Raw genomic sequence first — 20,702 nt, 5'->3', positions numbered from 1 at the left:
ACCTCTCTTTGTTCACCGGAGGTGCCTAGTTGGGGTTAGAGTTTAATTTCACATACAAATAATTTTTTTAAAAAGAAAGAATAATATTTGCATTCTTCACCGTGGGATAAACACATATAATATTTGCATTCTTCTCGGTGAGATAAACATATTATGTCGCTTGCAAATAACGTATATTTGTCTTACAAATTTTAAAATTAGAACTATTGAATATCTTAATTTTTTATTTGAAGATTATTCCTACAAAAATAATTCAAACTGGAGATCAATTAGTCTTCCAAATGTATCAAATAATCAACTGTATAAGTACCAAGTAACATATCAATTATAAATCGTCCATTTATTTGAAAATTTTGGAGGACTAAATGATTTCCAATTCAAATGATTTTTTTTTTTATAAGAATGATCTACAAATGAAGATGAAGAAATTATTTGTTTTGATTATGAAATTTCTACAAAGAATATGCGTTATCTGCAAATAGGAGAATGACGTCATCTACAAGTTGGGGAATGGACTCCTCCCCTAAAAGAGAATCAAGTATTATCCAAAAAGAATCATGCTGAAACATTTGAGATGTTAATTACACATAAAACATTAAGCTACTTTTCCTTAAATTAATGTGTATAATAATAATGCACGAGTGTTTGATTTGGATTGTAATGGAGGAAGTCCTAATTCTTTTGCAAAAAATTCATGCACTCAGTCAAAAGTGGCTTTAAGAAGATCAAGGCCTGCTTTCGCGCGCGCACACAAAATATAAAACAAGAGGAAAAGCGGTTCTCCAAAAAAAATAAAAAATAAAAAAATAACAAGAGGAAAAGCATTACACCTTTTTAGTGATTCAAGAAATGAATTGAAACCAGCTACTTCAATTTGCAAAAGGGTAGAAAGATTATGTTTTTAGGTCATATTTTGTAAATATCATAATGTGATAGTTGATGGTTGAATTCTTTTTTTTTTTTTTAATGAGTCCAACTATATCGATCGTCACATTATGTAATTTACAAAATATGGTTCAAGTAGATGGTCGTTCAATTTTTTTCCTTCAAAACTTAACTTGTTACCACTTTTTATACCACTTGCATTTCTGGTGTTATTTACCCAGCCTATATATATACACACATGTAACATGTAGTACCCTTCGTAAATTACAGAAAATCTTGCATGTCAGATTTATACCTCCTAGAATATATGATCTAGACATGACAGGTTATGTTTGTATCCATATGAATTAGAATGTATAAATTGACCATGGAATACTAACTGAGGAGAGGGATAAAATTAGAATAGATTGACCTGGCTAGATTACATAAGTTAGACATGACATATTATGCCTTCATACAAATCACAATGAATAAATCAACCATTCATATAGTGATAGAAGAGGAGGGTACATGAAAAAATTGCATATCACCCTCATGATTGTATGACCTAAACATGATACATTACGCCTATATTCGTAAAAATCAAAATGAGTACGTAATTTGAGCATGGAATTTTAAACGAGGATGGTGAAAAAAAAAGTGGTATGTGAAATTGGTACAGTTAAGTGTCCGGTTGATAACCATTTTTTTATTACTACAACTATATTCATAAACGAGAGAGAGAGAGAGCTCCTTAATCTTTTTAATGGGTCAGTCGACTGAAGTTTTATAAAGTTAATATCGGAGCAAACTCTAAAATCTTGCACTTCGAAGTCGACAAACCGAAAAACCTGGACCACTTATTTTAAATCCTAGTACCCCTATTAGCCCATTCACTTACCTACCTTACCACAAACCAAAGGTCCGGATCTGTTTCTTCTTCTTTTAAACAGTGCGAATTTCTTAATCCATCAATTTTGAACGGTGAGATCGGAAGAGGATTTAAATTCGTAATAAGTTCCGTCAAGCATCGTCTTACAAAACTAGGGAGCTCTCCTTAACTGATGACAGCCATACGAAAGGAAAACGTTGTATGGCCCATCTATTTTCGACTAGGAACCAAGAACCACTACTGTATATACTCGCCCGTCACTATCGAATTCTCTAAAAATGACGAAGTGTGTGTATGTAGGAAGAGTTGATTTCCTACTGATTTGAACTTTCATACATTTCCGATGAATTAAATTAAAGCCTTATGGGGAAGGCCAACTTATATACAATGAGGTTAAAGCTTTTCACCTATACTACATGTGGAGAAACCTTTATACCGACACCACACTCAGCAACTGCACACATTCAGCAATATTAAAATGTTCTTCCCTGCTGTCTTTCCTTTGATTGTAGTGATGGCAGGTACACCCATGCTTGCCAACTGAGATTCCGCATGTGGAGCATCAAAGCATGGAGTGGATGTATAATTAATACATGGCAGATACACCCATGCTTGCCAACTGGGATTCTGCACTGCATGTGGAGCATCAAAGCATGGAGTGAATGTATAATTAATACAAGGATTTCAACACTCCCCCTCAAGTTGGAGCATGAATGTTTTGAACGCCCAACTTGCTGAGAAGAGAATGAAACGATGCCTTTCCTAGTGCTTTTGTAAATATGTCGGCCAACTGATGTTTTGAAGGTGTGAACTTTGTTGCAATCATTCCTGAATGTAACTTTTCTCGGACCAAGTGACAATCTAATTCGATATGTTTAGTTCGCTCGTGGAAAACTGGATTAGCTGCAATGTGTAGTGCTGCCTTATTGTCACAGTAAACATGAGCTGGAGCTGCATGGGAGACCTGTAAATCTTGTAACAAATAACGAAGCCACGTAAGTTCACAAGTGATTGCAGCCATTGATCTATATTCTGCCTCTGCAGATGATCGTGAAACCGTATGTTGTTTTTTTGTCTTCCAGGAGATAAGTGATTTCCCCAAAAACACACAATAACCTGTCACAGACCTTCTAGTCGTTAGACATGATGCCCATGAAGCATCACAGTAACCACTCAATTGTAAAGTATCTGTAGATGGAAAAAATAGACCTTGTCCTGGAGTCCCTTTGAGGTATTTCAAGATTCGCATAGCAGCTTCAAGGTGAGGCTTGCGTGGTTGGTTCATGAACTGGCTAAGGTTTTGGACAGAAAATGTGATATCTGGCCTTGTTATGGTGAGGTAGATGAGTCGTCCCACGATCCTTCTATATCTGGTTGGATCATTCAATAATTCACCATCCGTTGGCCTTAACTTCAAGTCTTGTTCCATGGGAAAATCTACTGGACATGCCCCTAATAGTCCAACATCGTCCAGTATGTCCAAAACATATTTCCTTTGTGAGATAGAAATGCCTTGCTGTGAACGAGCCACTTCAATCCCAAGAAAATATTTGAGAGGTCCGAGTTCCTTAATACGAAACTGATGATGAAGGAATTGTTTTAACCGTTGAATGGCCTCATGGTTGTTCCCTGTAATGATCATGTCATCAACATAGATAAGAACCACTGTAATGGAATGCGCAGTAGTGCAGGTGAACAATGAATAGTCTGCGGTTGATTGTTTGAACCCCACGAGTTGAATAGCTTGAGAAAACTTTGAAAACCATTGACGGGAAGCCTGCTTCAAGCCATAGAGGGATTTATGGAGTCGACAAACCAAGTTCTCCCCCTGTCGACGAAGTCCAGGAGGTGGAGACATGAAAACTTCTTCGTCCAAATCACCATGGAGAAAAGCATTCTGGACATCGAGCTGATGGAGAGGCCAGTGGCGTTGAGCAGCCACGGCCAATAAACAACGAACAGTGGTAAGTTTGGCCACGGGTGCGAATGTTTCAGAATAGTCCAGGCCTTCAATTTGAGTGTAACCTTTAGCAACCAAACGCGCTTTATAGCGCTCGATGGAGCCATCAGAGCGATATTTGATCTTGTAAACCCACTTGCTGCCAATTGCACGTTTTCCAGGAGGCAGGGAAGTGAGTGTCCAGGTATGGTTCTGTGCAAGTGCAGCAAGTTCAGACTGCATGGCAGCTTGCCAATTAGGATCAAGGTTGGCCTGGGAAAAAGAAGTAGGTTCGATGCTACGAGTGATATTATTGATAAACACTTGATGAGATGATGATAAATGTGAAGGAGAGAGATAATGAGAGAGGGGATAGCGAGTACCTGACCGCGAAGAAGAAGCGGAAGTGGAAGGCGCCGTGGTGACCTGTGAACAATCATAATCCTTTAGTAACACAGAAGGTTGCCTGGGGCGGAGGCCACGACCAAGGGCAGGTGGTGGTGAGGGCGACACAGGTGATGGTGGCGACACAGGTGATGGTGAGAGAGGTGCGACAGTTTCGGCCGGTGAAGGAGGAGAGGTGTGCGGAGTAGAGATGATGGGAGATGAGGGTTCTTGTGGAAAGGTGGAAGAATCTGATATGGTATCGGTGAGAGAAAGAGGAATGACGGGCACAACTTCATCAGGTTGGGTGTCGAGAGGATGATGAGCAAAAGGGAAGATGTGCTCATGAAAAATCACATCACGACTAGTAAAAAATTGATGGGTGTGAAGATTGTAGAGACGATACCCCTTTTGTCCAGAAGGGTAACCAACAAAGAGACACTTGTGAGCCCTAGCATCAAACTTGTGTTTAGGAGAGGTGTGTGTGGCATAGCAAAGGCACCCAAAAACCCGTAAGTGCATGTAAGTGGGGGGGCGTGTGTAGAGCATTTCATAAGGTGTTTTTTTTGATAAAACGATGGTGGGTGTGCGATTGATAAGATAAGTGGCAGTGAGAAGACTTTCTCCCCAAAATTTGAGAGGAAGGTTTGCTTGAAAACGGAGTGCGCGACCTACATTAAGGAGGTGTCGATGTTTACGCTCCACCACCCCATTTTGTTGAGGTGTGTGTGGGCAAGTATGTTGAAAAACAGTACCTGAGTTGGCAAAAAATGAACGCATGGATATGAATTCTGCGCCATTATCAGTGCGTACTTGTTTAACTTGACGCTGAAATTGAGTGTTGACATAAGCAAAAAATAGTTTGATTTTCTCTTGTGTTTCAGATTTTAAATTCATGAGAAAGAGCCAAGTAAATCGGGAGTGATCGTCAACTATGGTTAAGAAGTATTTAGCACCTGATGAAGATGGCAAACGATGCGGACCCCAAATATCACAATGTATTAACTCGAAAGGTTGCAGACTAGAAGTAGAACTTAAGGGAAAAGGTAACCTTGTTTGTTTGGCTACTGGACAGACATCACAATGAGAATCAAAATTAAAAAAGATATCAGGAATGGAACTAGATAAGACACGGGCTGGACCAGTGGAAAGATGTCCAAGGCGTTGGTGCCAGACATTGGATGATGTGGATGCAGAAGCAGCAACGACCCCAGGCTTATTTTGTCGAAAGACGAATTTTTCTGTGATTGGAACTAGGTAATACAGGCCATCACGCTCCTTCCCCAATCCAATCATCTTCTTCGTTGCCAAATCCTGTAAGAGACAAAAAGTAGGGAAGAAAATGATCAAACAATTTAATCCCCGAGTAACTTTGCTAACTGACATCAGGTTAACTCGAAAACCAGGGACACAAAGGACATCTTTTAGGTTTAAATTTGAATTGAGTTTGATTGAACCAAGACAAGAAATTGGTGCTTGTGACCCATTTGGCAGATTGACAGAGGAAGAATGTGGTCTCCTTTTGTCGTGTAAATTGAAAGAAGATGAAATGTGATCTGTAGCCCCACTGTCAATAATCCAAGAATCTGGACTGTTTGTGGAGAAAGAATAGCATTGTGTATTAGGTATACCTGCTGTATTTGCAAAAAACTGATTTTTACCATCACCACGAAGAATAGCCTTGATTTTGTTGATCTCATCCACTGTGAATTTCAAATCAACAGGTTCTTTGGTGGTGCTCGACTTGCCCTCTTCTTTGTGGGCATTATTTGCTGCTGCGCGCCTGGTTTTGTTGGGAGGTTTTACGTCCTTCCCGTGAAACTTATGGCCAGCAGGGAATCCGTGAAGGTAGAAACAGTAATCAACTGTATGAGTAGTTCCATCGCAGTAAGTACAATGAAAATCCTTACCGGTGTATGCCTTGCCACCATTATTCGGCTTGCGAGGCTGCTTATTCCAGCTGGTCTTGGATACGTGCATGGCATGTGTAGTGTTGCTTTCACCACCTTCTGCCACCTCTCTTTGTTTTTCTTCTTGTAAGGTCAAAGAATATACCTTACGAATGTTTGGTAGTGGCTGCATTAAGAGGATTTGTCCACGAACAGCCGAATAAGAGTCATCCAATCCCATGAGAAATTGAATAACCTGTTCCTGTTGTTCTCTTTCATTGATCGCTTTCATCGTTCCACATGTGCAGGCTGGGATGGTGTTGTAGGACGCTAGTTCATCCCAAAGTCCTTTGAGTTTGGTATAGTATGCCGATATGGGTCGTTGACGCTGTCGATGTTCAATGATCTCTCTTTTAATTTGAAAAATGCGAGAAACGTTTCCTTGCGAGAAACGTTCCTTCAAATCCTCCCATATCTCAGAAGGTGAATCCGTGTATAGGACACTGCTCATCAGATCATTACCAACAGAACTAACGACCCATGAGAGGACCATATCATTGCACCGTTTCCAAAGAGAATATTTGGCGTCGGTTTTTGGCGGGGCTTCTATCGAACCATCCACAAAACCGAGCTTGTTCTTGGCGCTGAGGCTGATTGTCATCGCACGACTCCATGTGGAATAATTGTCACCATCCAATGGTTTGGAAACAAGGTGTAGACTCGGGTGATCCGAGTGATGGATGTAGAATGGATCAGTGATGTCCATTGTTGTTGTGAGTTGTGGTTTGTGTTTAGGAGTTTCTTCGTCACTCATGATGAACAACGAGATCGAGCGGAAGTGTTTCAGGCACCAGGAAGGTGCTCTGATACCATCTAAAAATGACGAAGTGTGTGTATGTAGGAAGAGTTGATTTCCTACTGATTTGAACTTTCATACATTTCCGATGAATTAAATTAAAGCCTTATGGGGAAGGCCAACTTATATACAATGAGGTTAAAGCTTTTCACCTATACTACATGTGGAGAAACCTTTATACCGACACCACACTCAGCAACTGCACACATTCAGCAATATTAAAATGTTCTTCCCTGCTGTCTTTCCTTTGATTGTAGTGATGGCAGGTACACCCATGCTTGCCAACTGAGATTCCGCATGTGGAGCATCAAAGCATGGAGTGGATGTATAATTAATACATGGCAGATACACCCATGCTTGCCAACTGGGATTCTGCACTGCATGTGGAGCATCAAAGCATGGAGTGAATGTATAATTAATACAAGGATTTCAACAAATTCAACATGTAGATGTAACTCAATCAAACCAGTTTTCTTTCCTTTTAAAACGGGAAATAGGATAGGCCAGAAAAAAGAAAAAAAGGGAAAAAAATTACATGAAAAGGAAAAGCACGTACACGGGAAAACAAATTGGCTATGGCCATTTGAGCCCTATTGGGATTTAGACAGTGCATGAACCTGTACAAATCATGCATTCAACTAGCTAGGTGTACTGCCTTCAATTTTGTCGTTCAAATTATTGGGTTCAGAAACTGCCATCTTTTACTTATATATATTTAGCGACAAGTTCTGCATTTTTGTGGTGGAGAACTCAGTGCATCTTTAAGAAAGGAAGATAGATGAGTTTCAAAGGACGACCGGATAAAGAGCTACCCATCGTATCATGAGGTCAATCTAGGTGCATTTCCCTCGTGGGAATAAGCTATATCTAGTGAAACATCACATACATCCATTGCCACAACATTATCATCTTAATTGTTATATATACAAGTTGAATATGTTTTTCTTTTGTGTTATGGGTATAGAAATTGTTAAAAGCATTGTACCTTGTTATCTTTTTTATACAAGTATTAAGCGAATTGAATAAAGAGCTTTGGGTGCATGTGTAACCGCTCATTATTATTATTTGAGCTACAAACCGGATTACTTGCTTACTGCTTTTACCTTTGCAAAGGCCAAAGGGTGCTTTAGCATTTTTCTATAAATAAAATAGAAGATTAGGTAGATATAAAAAAGGATGCTTTAATTTGCATGGTTCATCAAACCTTCAGAAATTGATCACAAATTCAAAATTTTCATTTTACACTCCAAACTTTTATATTTGAAAATAAAAATACACTTGTAAAAAATGTAGAATAAGATTTTTGAAGTGTCAATAATACTTCCCCTTTAAATATCCACTTTTTAATAATTGTGGTGTTGAATTGGGAATGCTACAGCGTAAAACGAAGATAGGCCATGTGGTGCATTGTATGAAGCTAGCCAATTGTCACTTTCAATGAAATGAAGGAGTTTGAAGTCGTTTTTAATATTGGAAAAAATAAAACAAAAATAAGGAAAAAATAATAGTCAAGTTCAATAATATAAGTACGCTTAAATTTCAACCGATGCGTACGGTTTTCAGTAGCATCGGTGAAAAAAAAAATGCTTATCTTAATTCAATTTCTTATTCAAACTTATAAGCTGTTGTCAATTTCTTTTATGAGCTTTAGTTTTACCCATTTACCTCTCCTAAACTTTTATATAATTTTTTTCTTCTTCTCGTCTTCCATTGTCACATCCCGGCCCGGAGCGGATTACTTCTCGGGCCCGCTCCACTACCGTAGTATGATATTGTCTGTTTTGGGCTTACCTTCCATTGTCACATCCCGGCCCGGAGCGGATTACTTCTCGGGCCCGCTCCACTACCGTAGTATGATATTGTCCGCTTTGGGCTTACCATTCCCTCACGGTTTTGTTTTTGGGAACTCACGAGCAACTTCCCAGTGGGTCACCCATCATGGGATTGCTTTAGCCTCCTTCTCGCTTAACTTCGGAGTTCCCATGGAACCCGAAGCCAGTGAGCTCCCAAAAGGTCTCGTGCTAGGTAGGGATGAGAATATACATTTAAGGATCACTCCCCTGGGCAATGTGGAATGTTACAATCCACCCCCCTTAAGGGCCCGACGTCCTCGTCGGCACACCACAGCCAGGGTTAGGCTTTGATACCAAATTGTCACATCCCGGCCCGGACGGATCACTTCCCGGGCCCGCTTCACCACCGTAGCACGATATTGTCCGCTTTGGGCTTACCATTCCCTCACGGTTTTGTTTTTGGGAACTCACGAGCAACTTCCCAGTGGGTCACCCATCATGAGATTGCTTTAGCCCCCTTCTCGCTTAACTTCGGAGTTCCCATGGAACCCGAAGCCAGTGAGCTCCCAAAAGGCCTCGTGCTAGGTAGGGATGGGAATATACATTTAAGGATCACTCCCCTGGGCAATGTGGGATGTTACATCCATTAGTTCACTGCTTACACTTTTTGTTTGAATTTGATGGTTTAGGGTTTATGATAAAAATTAAAGTTCAAAGAGGCAATTGACCAATTATAAAAGTTCAAAGAGATAGTCGGCTAAACTTAAAATTCATAAAGAAAATTGGCAGCTCCTTACAAGTTGAGGGGAAATCGATCAATACCCCCTTTTATATATGGCCTCAAATCTCTCAAATGCTTGCATTTGAATCTTATTTGACTGAATTATACATACATATATATATATATATATATATATATATATATATGCATATATATCCCCATGCTTAGGGCTGGTTTGAGGTTGTAGTGTTTCTAAAAGAAGTAGTTTATTGAAAAATTTGGAACACCAAATGTACTTAGTAAAACAAATAAAAATGTTTTTTTTTTTAAATTGCTGTTAATGACATCAAAAAGCATAGAAAAGCAGAAAAAGGGTCTACCATGCTCCTAATTTTTTTTTTTCCTTTTCAAAGTATAGTGAACAATACTCATTTAATGAAAATTTCAAATGATAAGTATACCTCTGCATATTTTACCAAATAACAATCTTTGTCTGTACATTATTTTTTTGGCAATTATTATATCACATTCAATACCATATTATTTTTAGTCATTTAACATATTCATAGTAGTTTTATATAAAAGCTTACCAAAAATTCAAACACTATTTTTTTGTTAAACATTCACACAAAATTTTTTTTATCAAACATTCAACAACTTTATTTTACAGCTATTTATTTTCACATCACAGTATAAACAATTTTTTTAAAAAAACAACAATACCAAACTAGTCCATGATAATAAAATCAGACAAAATTTTCGATGTCTTCACCCCATCTTTTCACCACATAAAAGAAAATTAATACAAAATTACCAACTAAGACTCGTGCAGTTGTTGTGCGTTTCAAAAGCTGGTCAAGCTATTGTATTATATAATCACTCACTAAATACTTTGAACTAATTATCATTGTGTGCGTGACTGCCTCTGCCTCTGCCTCCTTAAAGCTTGGTCAATCAAACTTCGATTAGAACTTCTAGAAGTGCTCGAAAAGTCTTCCGAAGCTCAAGTTCTCCTATGAATTGCGGTCAAATGATTCAATGTCCCGACGTCAGTGATTTCGTGGCAATTATAACAGTCATCCTAATAACAGTATTGAGATGTGAAAGTTTAGTGATTGAGTGCTCTAGTTGGTAAATATCCAGTCTCATCAAGAAGAAACATTCGAGAAACAAAGTTTAATTATGAGCGGAGACACAAGTTTTATTTTAGCAGTTGTTAATGTGAATGAGGCCAATTTTTTCGTTGGGTGGCTTGGCTATATGTTCATTAAACGGATTAACTTCATAAGAAATAACACCTAAAATTAGGTTTACCCAAATTTTGCATTGGGTTGGAGCTCGCCCTCACCTAAGGTGACTCCGCCCTTAATATATATCCTCTTTTCCATCCTGCTTATCGTGAGATAAAAGAACAAGAAATATAACCCATACAAGTAAGAATATCTCACCGACAAAGGCTAGTGAATAGGGGAGCAAGATATATCATCGATTATATGTAAGAATCTCTCCTTAAGAAGGAGAAATTCTTGAGTGTCGGTGACCTTGCCAAACCTCTGCGTGCCAACCCCTTATTCAAGGCCCAACATCCCGCTTCAGATCTCGCATGTTGGGTCTTAGTCTTGGTGGTTCGGGCGTCCAGATTAAAGAACTACTCAGCAAGGGTTAGTGAATCATAGTGAATAATTCAAAAACTAAAAAGAGAAGAGTTAGTGAATTGGGCTGATTTATTCAAAATGTATGGCAAGCACCACAAGAGAAATGATAGGATTAAGAACAAGGATATGCAAGGTAAAGTATGAGTGGTTGCAATTAAAGATAAAATGAGAGAAAATTGGTTAAAATGCTATGGATACGTGAATCGAAGATCTTAGATACTCCATTTGAAAGATGTGACTATGAGATAGAGGTTCAAGGCAAAAGCATAGGAAAAAAACTAGGAAGATTTGAAAAGTGATTATAAAGAAGTAAATGAAGTACGTAGAGTTAACGGAAGACTTTGCGCAATTTCGAGCATAGGACACATTCTAAGATTCTTACAGCCGAGCATAGGACACTTAGTGAAATAAGACTTAATTGTTGTTGTTTGTATATGGCAAGCAGCAAATACTCTCTTGAAATTGGGCAGGACCCTAGTTTTTGAATGACGACCTGGTTTAGCTTGTGTCTAGAGTGGGCATGGGTTAAGTTAGGCCTATGAGGATGGTCCATGGCAAACATAACCAACTATTAATTACTAAATGGCTCAGCCCAACAAAACTTCAACTGAATTTACCAACTACCTCAGCTGCATAACTGAAACTGAAACTGAACTCTCTCTCTCTCTCATCCAGAAGTATATCACTGATGAGATAAGGGGCAAACCTCCTCCCTCCCTCCAAATTTTGCAAATTTCCAAAAACCCACCACCGCCGCCACCACCACCATGCTTTCTGTAACAGTAAACTCTCTCAAAACCTTCCCATCTTTCAACCACACCACCACCTCCACTACCACCTTCTTATCCTCCACCTCCTTACTCAATCCCCACCCATCACCCCTCCCCCGCCCCAAACCCTCCTCCCCAAAACCCATTTCCGCCACCATCACTCCCTCCTCCAGCTCCCAACAACAACAGAAACAAGTCTACCAGCCATTCCGGCCGCCCCCATCTCCAATCCCCTCCAAATTCCGCTCCCTCGATGCCAATGGCCGCCTCGAGATCCTCGCCAACCGCCTCGGCCTCTGGTTCGAATACGCCCCACTAATCCCCTCCCTAACCCAAGAAGGCTTTACTCCCCCCACCATCGAAGAAATCACCGGCATTTCCAGCGTCGAGCAGAACCGCCTGGTGGTGGCGGCGCAGGTGAGGGACTCTTTAGTTCAATCCAACACCGACCCAGAAATTGTTTCCGAATTCGACTTGGGGGGCTCCGAATTGTTGTACGAAATCCGGCTCCTGAGCGTCCAGCAGCGAGCTGCTGCTGCCCGTTTCATAATTGAGAACAAGCTTGATGCCGAAGGCGCTCAGGATTTGGCCCGTTCGATGAAAGACTTCCCTCGTCGGCGGACCGAAAAGGGTTGGGAGAGCTTTGACTATGCCAGCGCTGGTGATTGTTTAGGGTTTATGTATTTGAGGCAGGGGAGGGAGCACAAGAATCCATCTGAACCTAGAACTGCTGCTTTAGAGCAGGCATTGAAGGTTGCACAGACTGATAAGGCCAAAAAAGTAATTTTGAAAGAGTTGGAGGGGGAGAGTGAAGATAAAGAGGGGGAGGAGGACGTTGCAGTTGGGGTTCGGGTTCCGGTTGTGAGATTGAAGTTTGGGGAGGTGGCAGAGTCAACTAAAGTTGTGATCTTGCCGGTTTGTAGGGCGGAGGAAAAGGATAAGGAGGTTATGGAGGCGCCGTGGGAGTGTACGGGTGAGGGGGAGCTTGGGGTTATGGTGGCAGAGAAGGGGTGGAAGAGGTGGGTGGTGTTGCCCGGTTGGGAGCCAGTGGTAAGTTTAGGGAAGGGCGGAGTGGTGGTGTCGTTTAGTGACGCGAGGGTTTTGCCTGGGAAGGTGAATAGGTGGTATCAGGAAGAGCCTATACTGGTGGTGGCTGATAGGAGCAAGAGAGAGGTGGAAGCTGATGACGGGTTTTATTTGGCGGCGGTGGATGGTGAGGGTTTGGGGTTTAAGGTTGTAAGGGGATCGGCATTGACGGCAGCTGGTGTGGAGGAGTGTTTAGGGACTGTGGTGTTGATCGTGAGGCCGCCAAGACACGAGACAGACGATCAATTGAGCGAAGAGGATTGGGAGTAGGAAGTGTAAGAGTAAGAGATGGTCCTTCTGAATCACTCTTCTGTAACAACGATTTTTGGTAATGTTGTTTAACCAGACTCGTCGTCATAATTTTCCCAGTTATTTTGTCTTAGTAGGTTTTGAACTGTTTTTGTATGATTATCTTATACGTTCAGAATATTTGAAACGACTTTCGACTTAACTAGATGTGTTATCTTTCGCAATGTGTATCGTGGTTAACTCTTTCGGTTTCAGTAACAAAACAGAACAGTAATCTCCTGGGAACAAACTGCCATGTGATGAACCCACTAAAAGTTCGAAACGAAAACGTGCAGTTCACACAATCTACGGTCGATCTAATGCTTCCTCGAGACTTGTTTAGCACGTTTTGGAGGCCTAACTCCCCGATTCAACCTAATGCTTCGAGTTTGGTTTCATTCGAACAAAATGCCTCCGCGAGGCTTGTTTAGCATGTTTAGAGAATGAATTTCGACGTAGAGGAACCAAACTTAACAAAAATATATATCGATTCAAGTATCATTTGCATTACATACTCAGTAGGCGTCCAAATTTCTTCAAGCAAAACACAATTTTTGCTGGAAACTTGAAACTAACTAACGCTACCAGCAACCCTAAGCTAAGACGTTACTTGAAACTTCACCCAACTATTCAAACATCAACACTCATCTTTTACCTGGCCGCAGTCTTCAATCACAACAGGTTCAGAAGTAGTCCCGCTCTCCGAACCCACCTTCTCCATTTTCTCAACAACACTGTATCCATCAACAACTTTTCCAAACACAACGTGCTTTCCGTCAAGCCATGGGGTTCTTGCAGTGCAAATGAAGAACTGCGAACCATTGGTATTAGGTCCAGCATTCGCCATCGACAAAATTCCAGGGCTGGTATGCTTCAAGTTGAAGTTCTCATCTTCAAATTTTGCCCCATAAATTGACTCTCCTCCGATCCCATTGCCTCTTGTAAAATCTCCACCCTGGCACATGAAGTTCGGGATAATGCGATGAAATGTGGAGCCCTTAAAGTGCAGTGGCTTCCCTGATAATCCAATCCCTTTATCTCCAGTGCAAAGAGCGCGGAAATTTTCAGCAGTTTTCGGGGTTTTGTCAGCAAATAACTCCATTACAACTCGACCCGCCTTCATCCTTCCGATCAATATGTCAAAGAAAACTTTCGGGTTCGACATTTTCTCTACAACTTCCAGTCTGCCGAAACCAATCACAACCACATTAGACCAAACACACAGATCAAATCAATTAACACAGCAATTAATTCACAAAGACGATACTTTTGACACAATTTTCGTGATCTGACAACGCAATCGGGCAACTTCTTTCAAAATTCCAACACTTTACAAAAACCCAGTAAACAAATCAAGAAACAAATAAAATCAACAAACCCCACCAAACAGCACAAAGAAATTAATATTAACACAATGTCATCATTCTTCGAAATCCTCGGGCAATGTCGAGAGGATATAATAAAAAAAGAAGAAAGATTTATGATTTCGCACAATTATTGAGCGCATGGGCTGTTCATATCTATCGCCCATAAGCCTTCGATATGTGCTTTTCCTCGATTTATTGTTTGCTTTTTTTCTTTAGAAATATAAATTCTTTGGAATTGGGATCTAATAGCATCACAGATTGAACAAAAAAAGCTAGCAAATTTGAAATACAGAAACACTTGGGAGAGAGAGAGAACGTTACCAGCAGATGAAATTTGTATCGGAGATGAACTCTGGAGAGGATGCGATGAGAGGCCAGGGTTTTAGGGGTGTTTATATAGAGGCGCAGGAGGAAGAGGGTTTAGGGATTTTTGGATGAAATGGTGATTTATTTTGCAAGGCCGTCCTTGTTTTATGCGGTATTCTTCCATTTGCCCCCTTTCTATGTTCTTTTAGGCTTAATTGTTTTTGTACCTCGGAAATTATGGTCAAATTTCAAGGATGTGACTATAATATTTACATGTATTTAAATAAATTATTATTTCTACAATTATATAATGATTAGTGACTATATTAAGTACATATTTGTATTGTATTCAGTCCTCAAATTTCACATTGCACTTCGAAATATGTAATGACTCATCTTGTTATGTGATTGATATTATGTGTCTCACTTTGCTACTAACATGTTTAGTTTGTAATGAAATTTCTACTACGTCATCATGTTTTACAAAATTTTAATGAAATTTATAAGGAGGGGGCAAAATGCAAATTGGTCAAGGAAGCAAAATGGGTCATTGTAATTGGAAAGGGATCCTCTTCAGATCTTTCTGTCCAAAGCCTAGGGACCAAGTGATCCGGGCTTTTAAAATTTGATCAAATGGTAAAAAAATTATTATAGCTTTTAAAAGTCCTTACTAATTTCTCTGTTTTTAGCCGTTATATCAAATTTTAAAGGTCCATATCACTTGATTCCTAAACTTTGAAGGGAAAGATCCGGAAGGATCTCTTTCCACTCTAATTTGTAACTGATGGGGTAGCACGAGATTTGACCATAATTTCAGACAACACAACAACTACTCAGCTTGAGAAATGTCATTGTGCGTGTGACATACGGCCATGAGGTGGTACTATTTCATGAGTTTTTTTTTTTTTTTTTTTTTTTTTTTGAAAAATCGATGTTATTGGTAGCAAACGATGACTATTTAACATTAATTCTAAATGTAATTAATTCATTCAGATCAACAATTACAGTATTCTAGATCAACAACTACAAATTTTACACGCTTTTCCTTCTAAAGAATGATCAACATCCATACCGATAATATGTTGTCATCCAAGCCACATTTCGGTTTTACAATCCCACTATTTCCAACTGAATGTCGAATACTGATCTTCTCAGTAGCATACTTCTGCTGCAGCCACTCGAAAGCATTGGCATCGAGTTTCCCAGTGACCGATTTCCATTGTTTTGTACGATTATGCTGTTCCCGTATGGAAGCCCGAAGTTTCTCAATGGCCCTCCTTTGTTTCCATGTGAACCTTGCTACGTTATCAAAAGCGCGCTTGGCTGATATGTCTATGACGGTTTGGCACCTGCAAAGTAAAAGCACAATATAACATAAGAAATTCTAGCTCTTCAGGTGATAACAGGTTGGATATTAAGAAAAGCACATCGCATAAGTTTTCCAGAACCTACCATGGGGTTTTATAACGCCGAGCAGCTATCTCTAAACAAAGAACCAAGGCTTCTCTTTTTGACCTGAGGAATCTCTTGGTCTCTTCCTCCTCCTTCGTGATCTTGTTATCTTTTTTTTTCCCTTTGTTTTATCATCTTTCTTCGTAGAGGCAGGAGTTGTAAATGCATCAAGCCCAAATGGATCAGACTCCTCATCATTATTTTCCGCTGGTGCAGCTGAAGTCACGTCCTGCTTTGTGAGATCATCTTCATTTGCTAAATTTGTTTCATCTTCCAGCACAGCCGCTTCCTATCTGTCAACATCCTCGGTTGCAACAGGCAGATTAGATATGGCTTCCCTTAATCGTCCAGCTGCTTTTGAGAACTTTGTAAACGGTCACATAACAAATGCATGACAAGAAAAAGAGGAAGAAAATAAAGGACGGAAAAAAAGGCAAGTCAGGCATAGTGAATCATAAAAACAAATAGTAGTTCCACACCGAAATTCATTCCTTTGATATTACATGAAATATATGGTTTGTTATATGATTCAAAAAACAAAATCACAAACTATGGCATAGGAGAAGTCCTTACCAGGAAGCTGTCGTCGGTGAACAACTCATTTGCCATCACTGCCCTGATTGTCCACGTAGTTAACTGATTCTTCTGCTTTTTACTGAGACACTAAAATACAAAATTTAAGCTATTAAGTTGAGTATATAACCAGTATTAACATTATCATGTACCATATGTAGACTTATAGATTACGGTCTTACCTCAGAGGCATCTTGTGCTGCTGAAAACAGTGCATGGTAATCAGCTCGCAAGGAAGGATCCGTACAAGCAGCAGGAGATGCCATTGCGGCTTCCAGTATCGAAAAAAAGTAATCACTGGTCTCAGCCTTGACACTTCCCGCCTGAATCAGCTGGATGGCAAGCTTTGAAGCCTTACTAAATTTTGCAGGAGTCATTATATGTGATGCTATCTTCTGCGTAGCCTCTTTCACCTGTTGCTCTGAGGCATCCGTCGTGGTTCTAAACATCAACTTTTTCTTTTCCGGCACAGTTTCTAAAAACCAGTTCCAACATATTAGCTCATTTCAAAACATTGGTAATTCACAGAAGTTGCATCAATGAAGAAATAAACAAGAATCACACTTTATTAAATCGTCAACACTCCAATTTCCAGCTAGAATTCGAACATTACAAAACCGTCAACACAGGATTTCTATATAGATTTCGAACACTAAGAAACCGCATTTCCTTTACGAAAAGCTGCATTCCCAAAATTATTTCAAAACATTGGTGTTTCACAGAAGTTGCATCAATGAAGAAATAAACAAAAATCAAACTTTATTAAATTGTCAACACTCCGATTTCCAGCTAGAATTTGAACACTACGAAACTGTCAACACTCCGATTTCTAGATAGATTTCGAACACTAAGAAACCGCATTTCCTGTAAGAGAAGCTACATTCCCAAAATTATATCAAAAGACTAATATTTTCAAAGAGCATAACCTCTGTACATTATTCAGGGATGCAAATTACAATAACTAAAACAAATGCAACCCAGATGGATAAATGAGTTCAATTTTCCTTCCATGGGTTTTCGACAGCGAAAAGGAAAGAAAAGCTAAAACCCTAATCAGGCACTATTTGCAGCTTTTGGAAATATAGAATTTAAAGGTAAAGTAACGGGTTTTGTAGCCATATATTAAAAAAGACAAAGAAATTACCTTCTGGGATCGATTCGGTGGGCTTCGGCCGCTTGAGGGCGGATTTGAGAATTGGTTTTGGGGGAGCTGCAGGAGGAGGAGGAGGAGCAGGGGAAGAAGAAGACGAAGAATCGCAGCTAAAAGAAGCGGTCTTTCGAGGTTTTGGTGGTTTTTGTGGTTCAGGCGGCGGTTGCCGGAGTTGAAGTTCAGAAGAAGGAGGAGGAAGATTTGCAGACGGCAGAGGAAGGCCTTCAAACAGGTCGTCAGCCTTGTCTCTCTATCACGAACTGTTTCGGAGCTTGTCCAAACAGGGCGTAAGCTGAACTTGGGCTTTGATCCAAGCCCATTATAAATGTGAATACATCTTGGGCCGGTGTTATTTTATCTAAAAAAAGAAAACACGCAACCAAATCCAACCCTTCATGTTCTTTAAAGGGAACTTTAACGAAAAATTACATTTTTATACTAAAAAGTCAATTATGTTATTATTCATTTTTACCTTTTATTTTGTCATTATCGTTAAAACTCAAAATTTATAATTTAATTGATTTGGAAAACAATTTTATAATTTAATTGATTTTTTTTTTCAAAGTAGATTTTAATGATTAATAAAATGAACAAGTCTGATCATTATAACATTTCTACGATGAAAATTCGTTCATTACAATTGAATGGGTAAAATAAAAAACCTAGTACTAATGACCTTTTTTATTTTTGGTTTTTCACTTGATATTAAATTTACTATAATGTAATGGAAGATAATTGTGATATATGCAAAAGTTAACTCAATCAAGTGTAAACTTAACCGTGACCGCACAAAAAAAAATAAAATAAAAAAGACACCCAAATAGAAGGCAGATAATCTGCCTTCTAGTTAACTCTAGTATTCATCCCAAATGGTCCCGTCCTCGAAGCGGTCCCAAATGGTCCCGTCCTCGAAGCGGTCGTCTATTGATGGAGCCTGGAATGAATCCTTAAAGTTTTGGGGTGTAGGAATAGTGGTCAGAGACTCTGAGGGCGTCTTTGTTGTTGCGTTCGTTTAGAAAGTTGGCCAATGTTTTCTCCCCTTTGCAGGCTGAAGCTACCGATTGGTAATATGAGGAGTAGTCCAAGATCATGTAAGCACACAGCAAACCTTGTCCCTCATCGATGTGGAACAACTCTCAACACGCCCCCGTGTGGCCAATTTTCAAGCCTACAAGTGGACAACAACTTGGTGACGTGGCGCGCGTGTGGCCGTTTAGCTTCACACGAGGACAACCTGCTCTGATACCATGATGAAATTGAGGTTCCACCATAAAACCAATTGGCAATATGGGGAGTAGCCCAAGATCATATAAGCACATAGCAAATCTAGTCCCTCACCGATGTGGGACAACTCTCAATAGGTTCGTGCGGGGTTAGCTTCAACGGCGGAAGGGGTTTTCAAAATTTCATCTTTAAGAATGATTTGTTAACCACATTGTGAAACAATCAAAGGAGAATGAAGAATTGAGTAAGATGAAGAATTAGAGAGAAACTTCAAAGAGAAAATAGAGTTCTGTATTTCTGTATTTCTAACAAGATGATTGACTAATTACATTTGTAAGTTAAAGCACCTTATATACTGAACCATACAAGTTCACTTAAGCATAGAGTAACTAATTAACTAACTAACAAATCACCTAACCACCTGACAAACATTCTAAGAACTTAGGTTGATGTGACAATGATAAAGAGAGATTTGTCTTCATGATTATCTCCATATCACTTTGGTGCTGCTGGAGCGTTCTCTCAATTCGACAATGGTTGGTCCAGTTGTAGAAGATGCTAAGGCCTTGCTTAAATCGATCATTGGAGTTGCACCTTCCCACGTTAATCGCCGCCAAGTTGATGGAGTGGCCCATCGTCTTGCCAGGATTGCTCATTAGGTTGTTGAGAATTGTGATTGAATTGGGGATCCTTCTCTAGTTATATCAGATATGATTCTAGTCTTTCTAGAGGAGAAATCTTCTTCTTTGCCGTTTGGCTTTTGTTGATGAGAATCTGCAGCTTCTTTAAAAAAGAATAAAATTCTCCATTATTCCAAATTGATTCATTTTCAATAGGTAAGGGCCATAGTGCAAGTTTAATTGAAAGTTCTTATCCGATTCGATTTTTTTTTTGTTCCCAATCCTAAAGTTTTAAACCCAAATATTTTTTTTTTTTTTTAAAGCTGAAAATTGGAATGTAATAATAGAGATTACGAATTGTATGTTTCAAAATTTAAGAAAAATAAAAGGAACATCCATGCAAAGATGTGGAGTGGCCATAGGTTGAAACATGAAGATATATAGCCAGGTTTCTTAAGACGTCTTTTACCAACAAAGATGTTATCTCCCCGCTTTCACGAATTGGGTATTCCTAGTCAAATTTTATTTCACCCCCCCACCCGGGGGGCGTTCTCCTCCCCTTCCCTTCCCTTGTCGCTTTTTTGATGGACTCAGCTCTACCAAGAGAGATAGAGTAGTGCTGGAGATTTAACATATAGTAATTAATATAATATGTAATCAGATAGTGGCTTTTATGTTAAATTACCAGCATATAAACATAATTTTATGTTTTTCATATATAATATTAGAATAAAATGCTGAAAACTGGGAAATGCTAATTAGAATGCATAGGAAAGGAACAAGTTAAGCTAAAAGCAGTGGTACTGCATTCCCAAATTTAGTGTATGTACGTGCGTAGTTCCTCTTATTCACATGATATTCATGTATAAGAGA

The 20,702-nt window shown here is 39.4% G+C and overlaps 2 protein-coding genes and 1 pseudogene across 2 annotated transcripts; 1 reads left to right on the top strand and 2 right to left on the bottom strand.

Annotated features, from left to right (window-relative positions):
- Positions 1-11,608: 11,608 nt before the first annotated feature.
- LOC103962935 (rubisco accumulation factor 1.2, chloroplastic-like) lies at positions 11,609-13,300 on the top strand. The gene has a single exon (XM_048577222.1). It carries the CDS (start codon positions 11,761-11,763, stop codon positions 13,117-13,119), a length of 1,359 nt encoding a protein of 452 aa, XP_048433179.1. The 5' UTR covers positions 11,609-11,760; the 3' UTR covers positions 13,120-13,300.
- A 307-nt stretch (positions 13,301-13,607) lies between these two features.
- On the bottom strand, positions 13,608-14,984 carry LOC103962933 (peptidyl-prolyl cis-trans isomerase CYP19-3). Its single transcript, XM_009375714.3, has 2 exons — positions 14,826-14,984; positions 13,608-14,321 (listed from the first exon to the last, which is right to left on the bottom strand). Exon 2 carries the CDS (start codon positions 14,300-14,302, stop codon positions 13,775-13,777), a length of 528 nt encoding a protein of 175 aa, XP_009373989.2. The 5' UTR covers positions 14,303-14,321; positions 14,826-14,984; the 3' UTR covers positions 13,608-13,774.
- Positions 14,985-15,794: 810 nt separating this feature from the next.
- On the bottom strand, positions 15,795-19,105 carry LOC103962949 (annotated as a pseudogene).
- Positions 19,106-20,702: the final 1,597 nt, after the last annotated feature.

This window comes from the organism of the source record quoted next, unplaced genomic scaffold, assembly GCF_019419815.1.
Source record: "Pyrus x bretschneideri cultivar Hongxiangsu unplaced genomic scaffold, Pyrus_bretschneideri_v1 Contig11, whole genome shotgun sequence".
Taxonomy (NCBI): Eukaryota; Viridiplantae; Streptophyta; class Magnoliopsida; order Rosales; family Rosaceae; genus Pyrus; species Pyrus x bretschneideri.
Note: the sequence above shows the minus strand (reverse complement) of the source record. Positions and strands in the feature narration are given on the sequence as shown.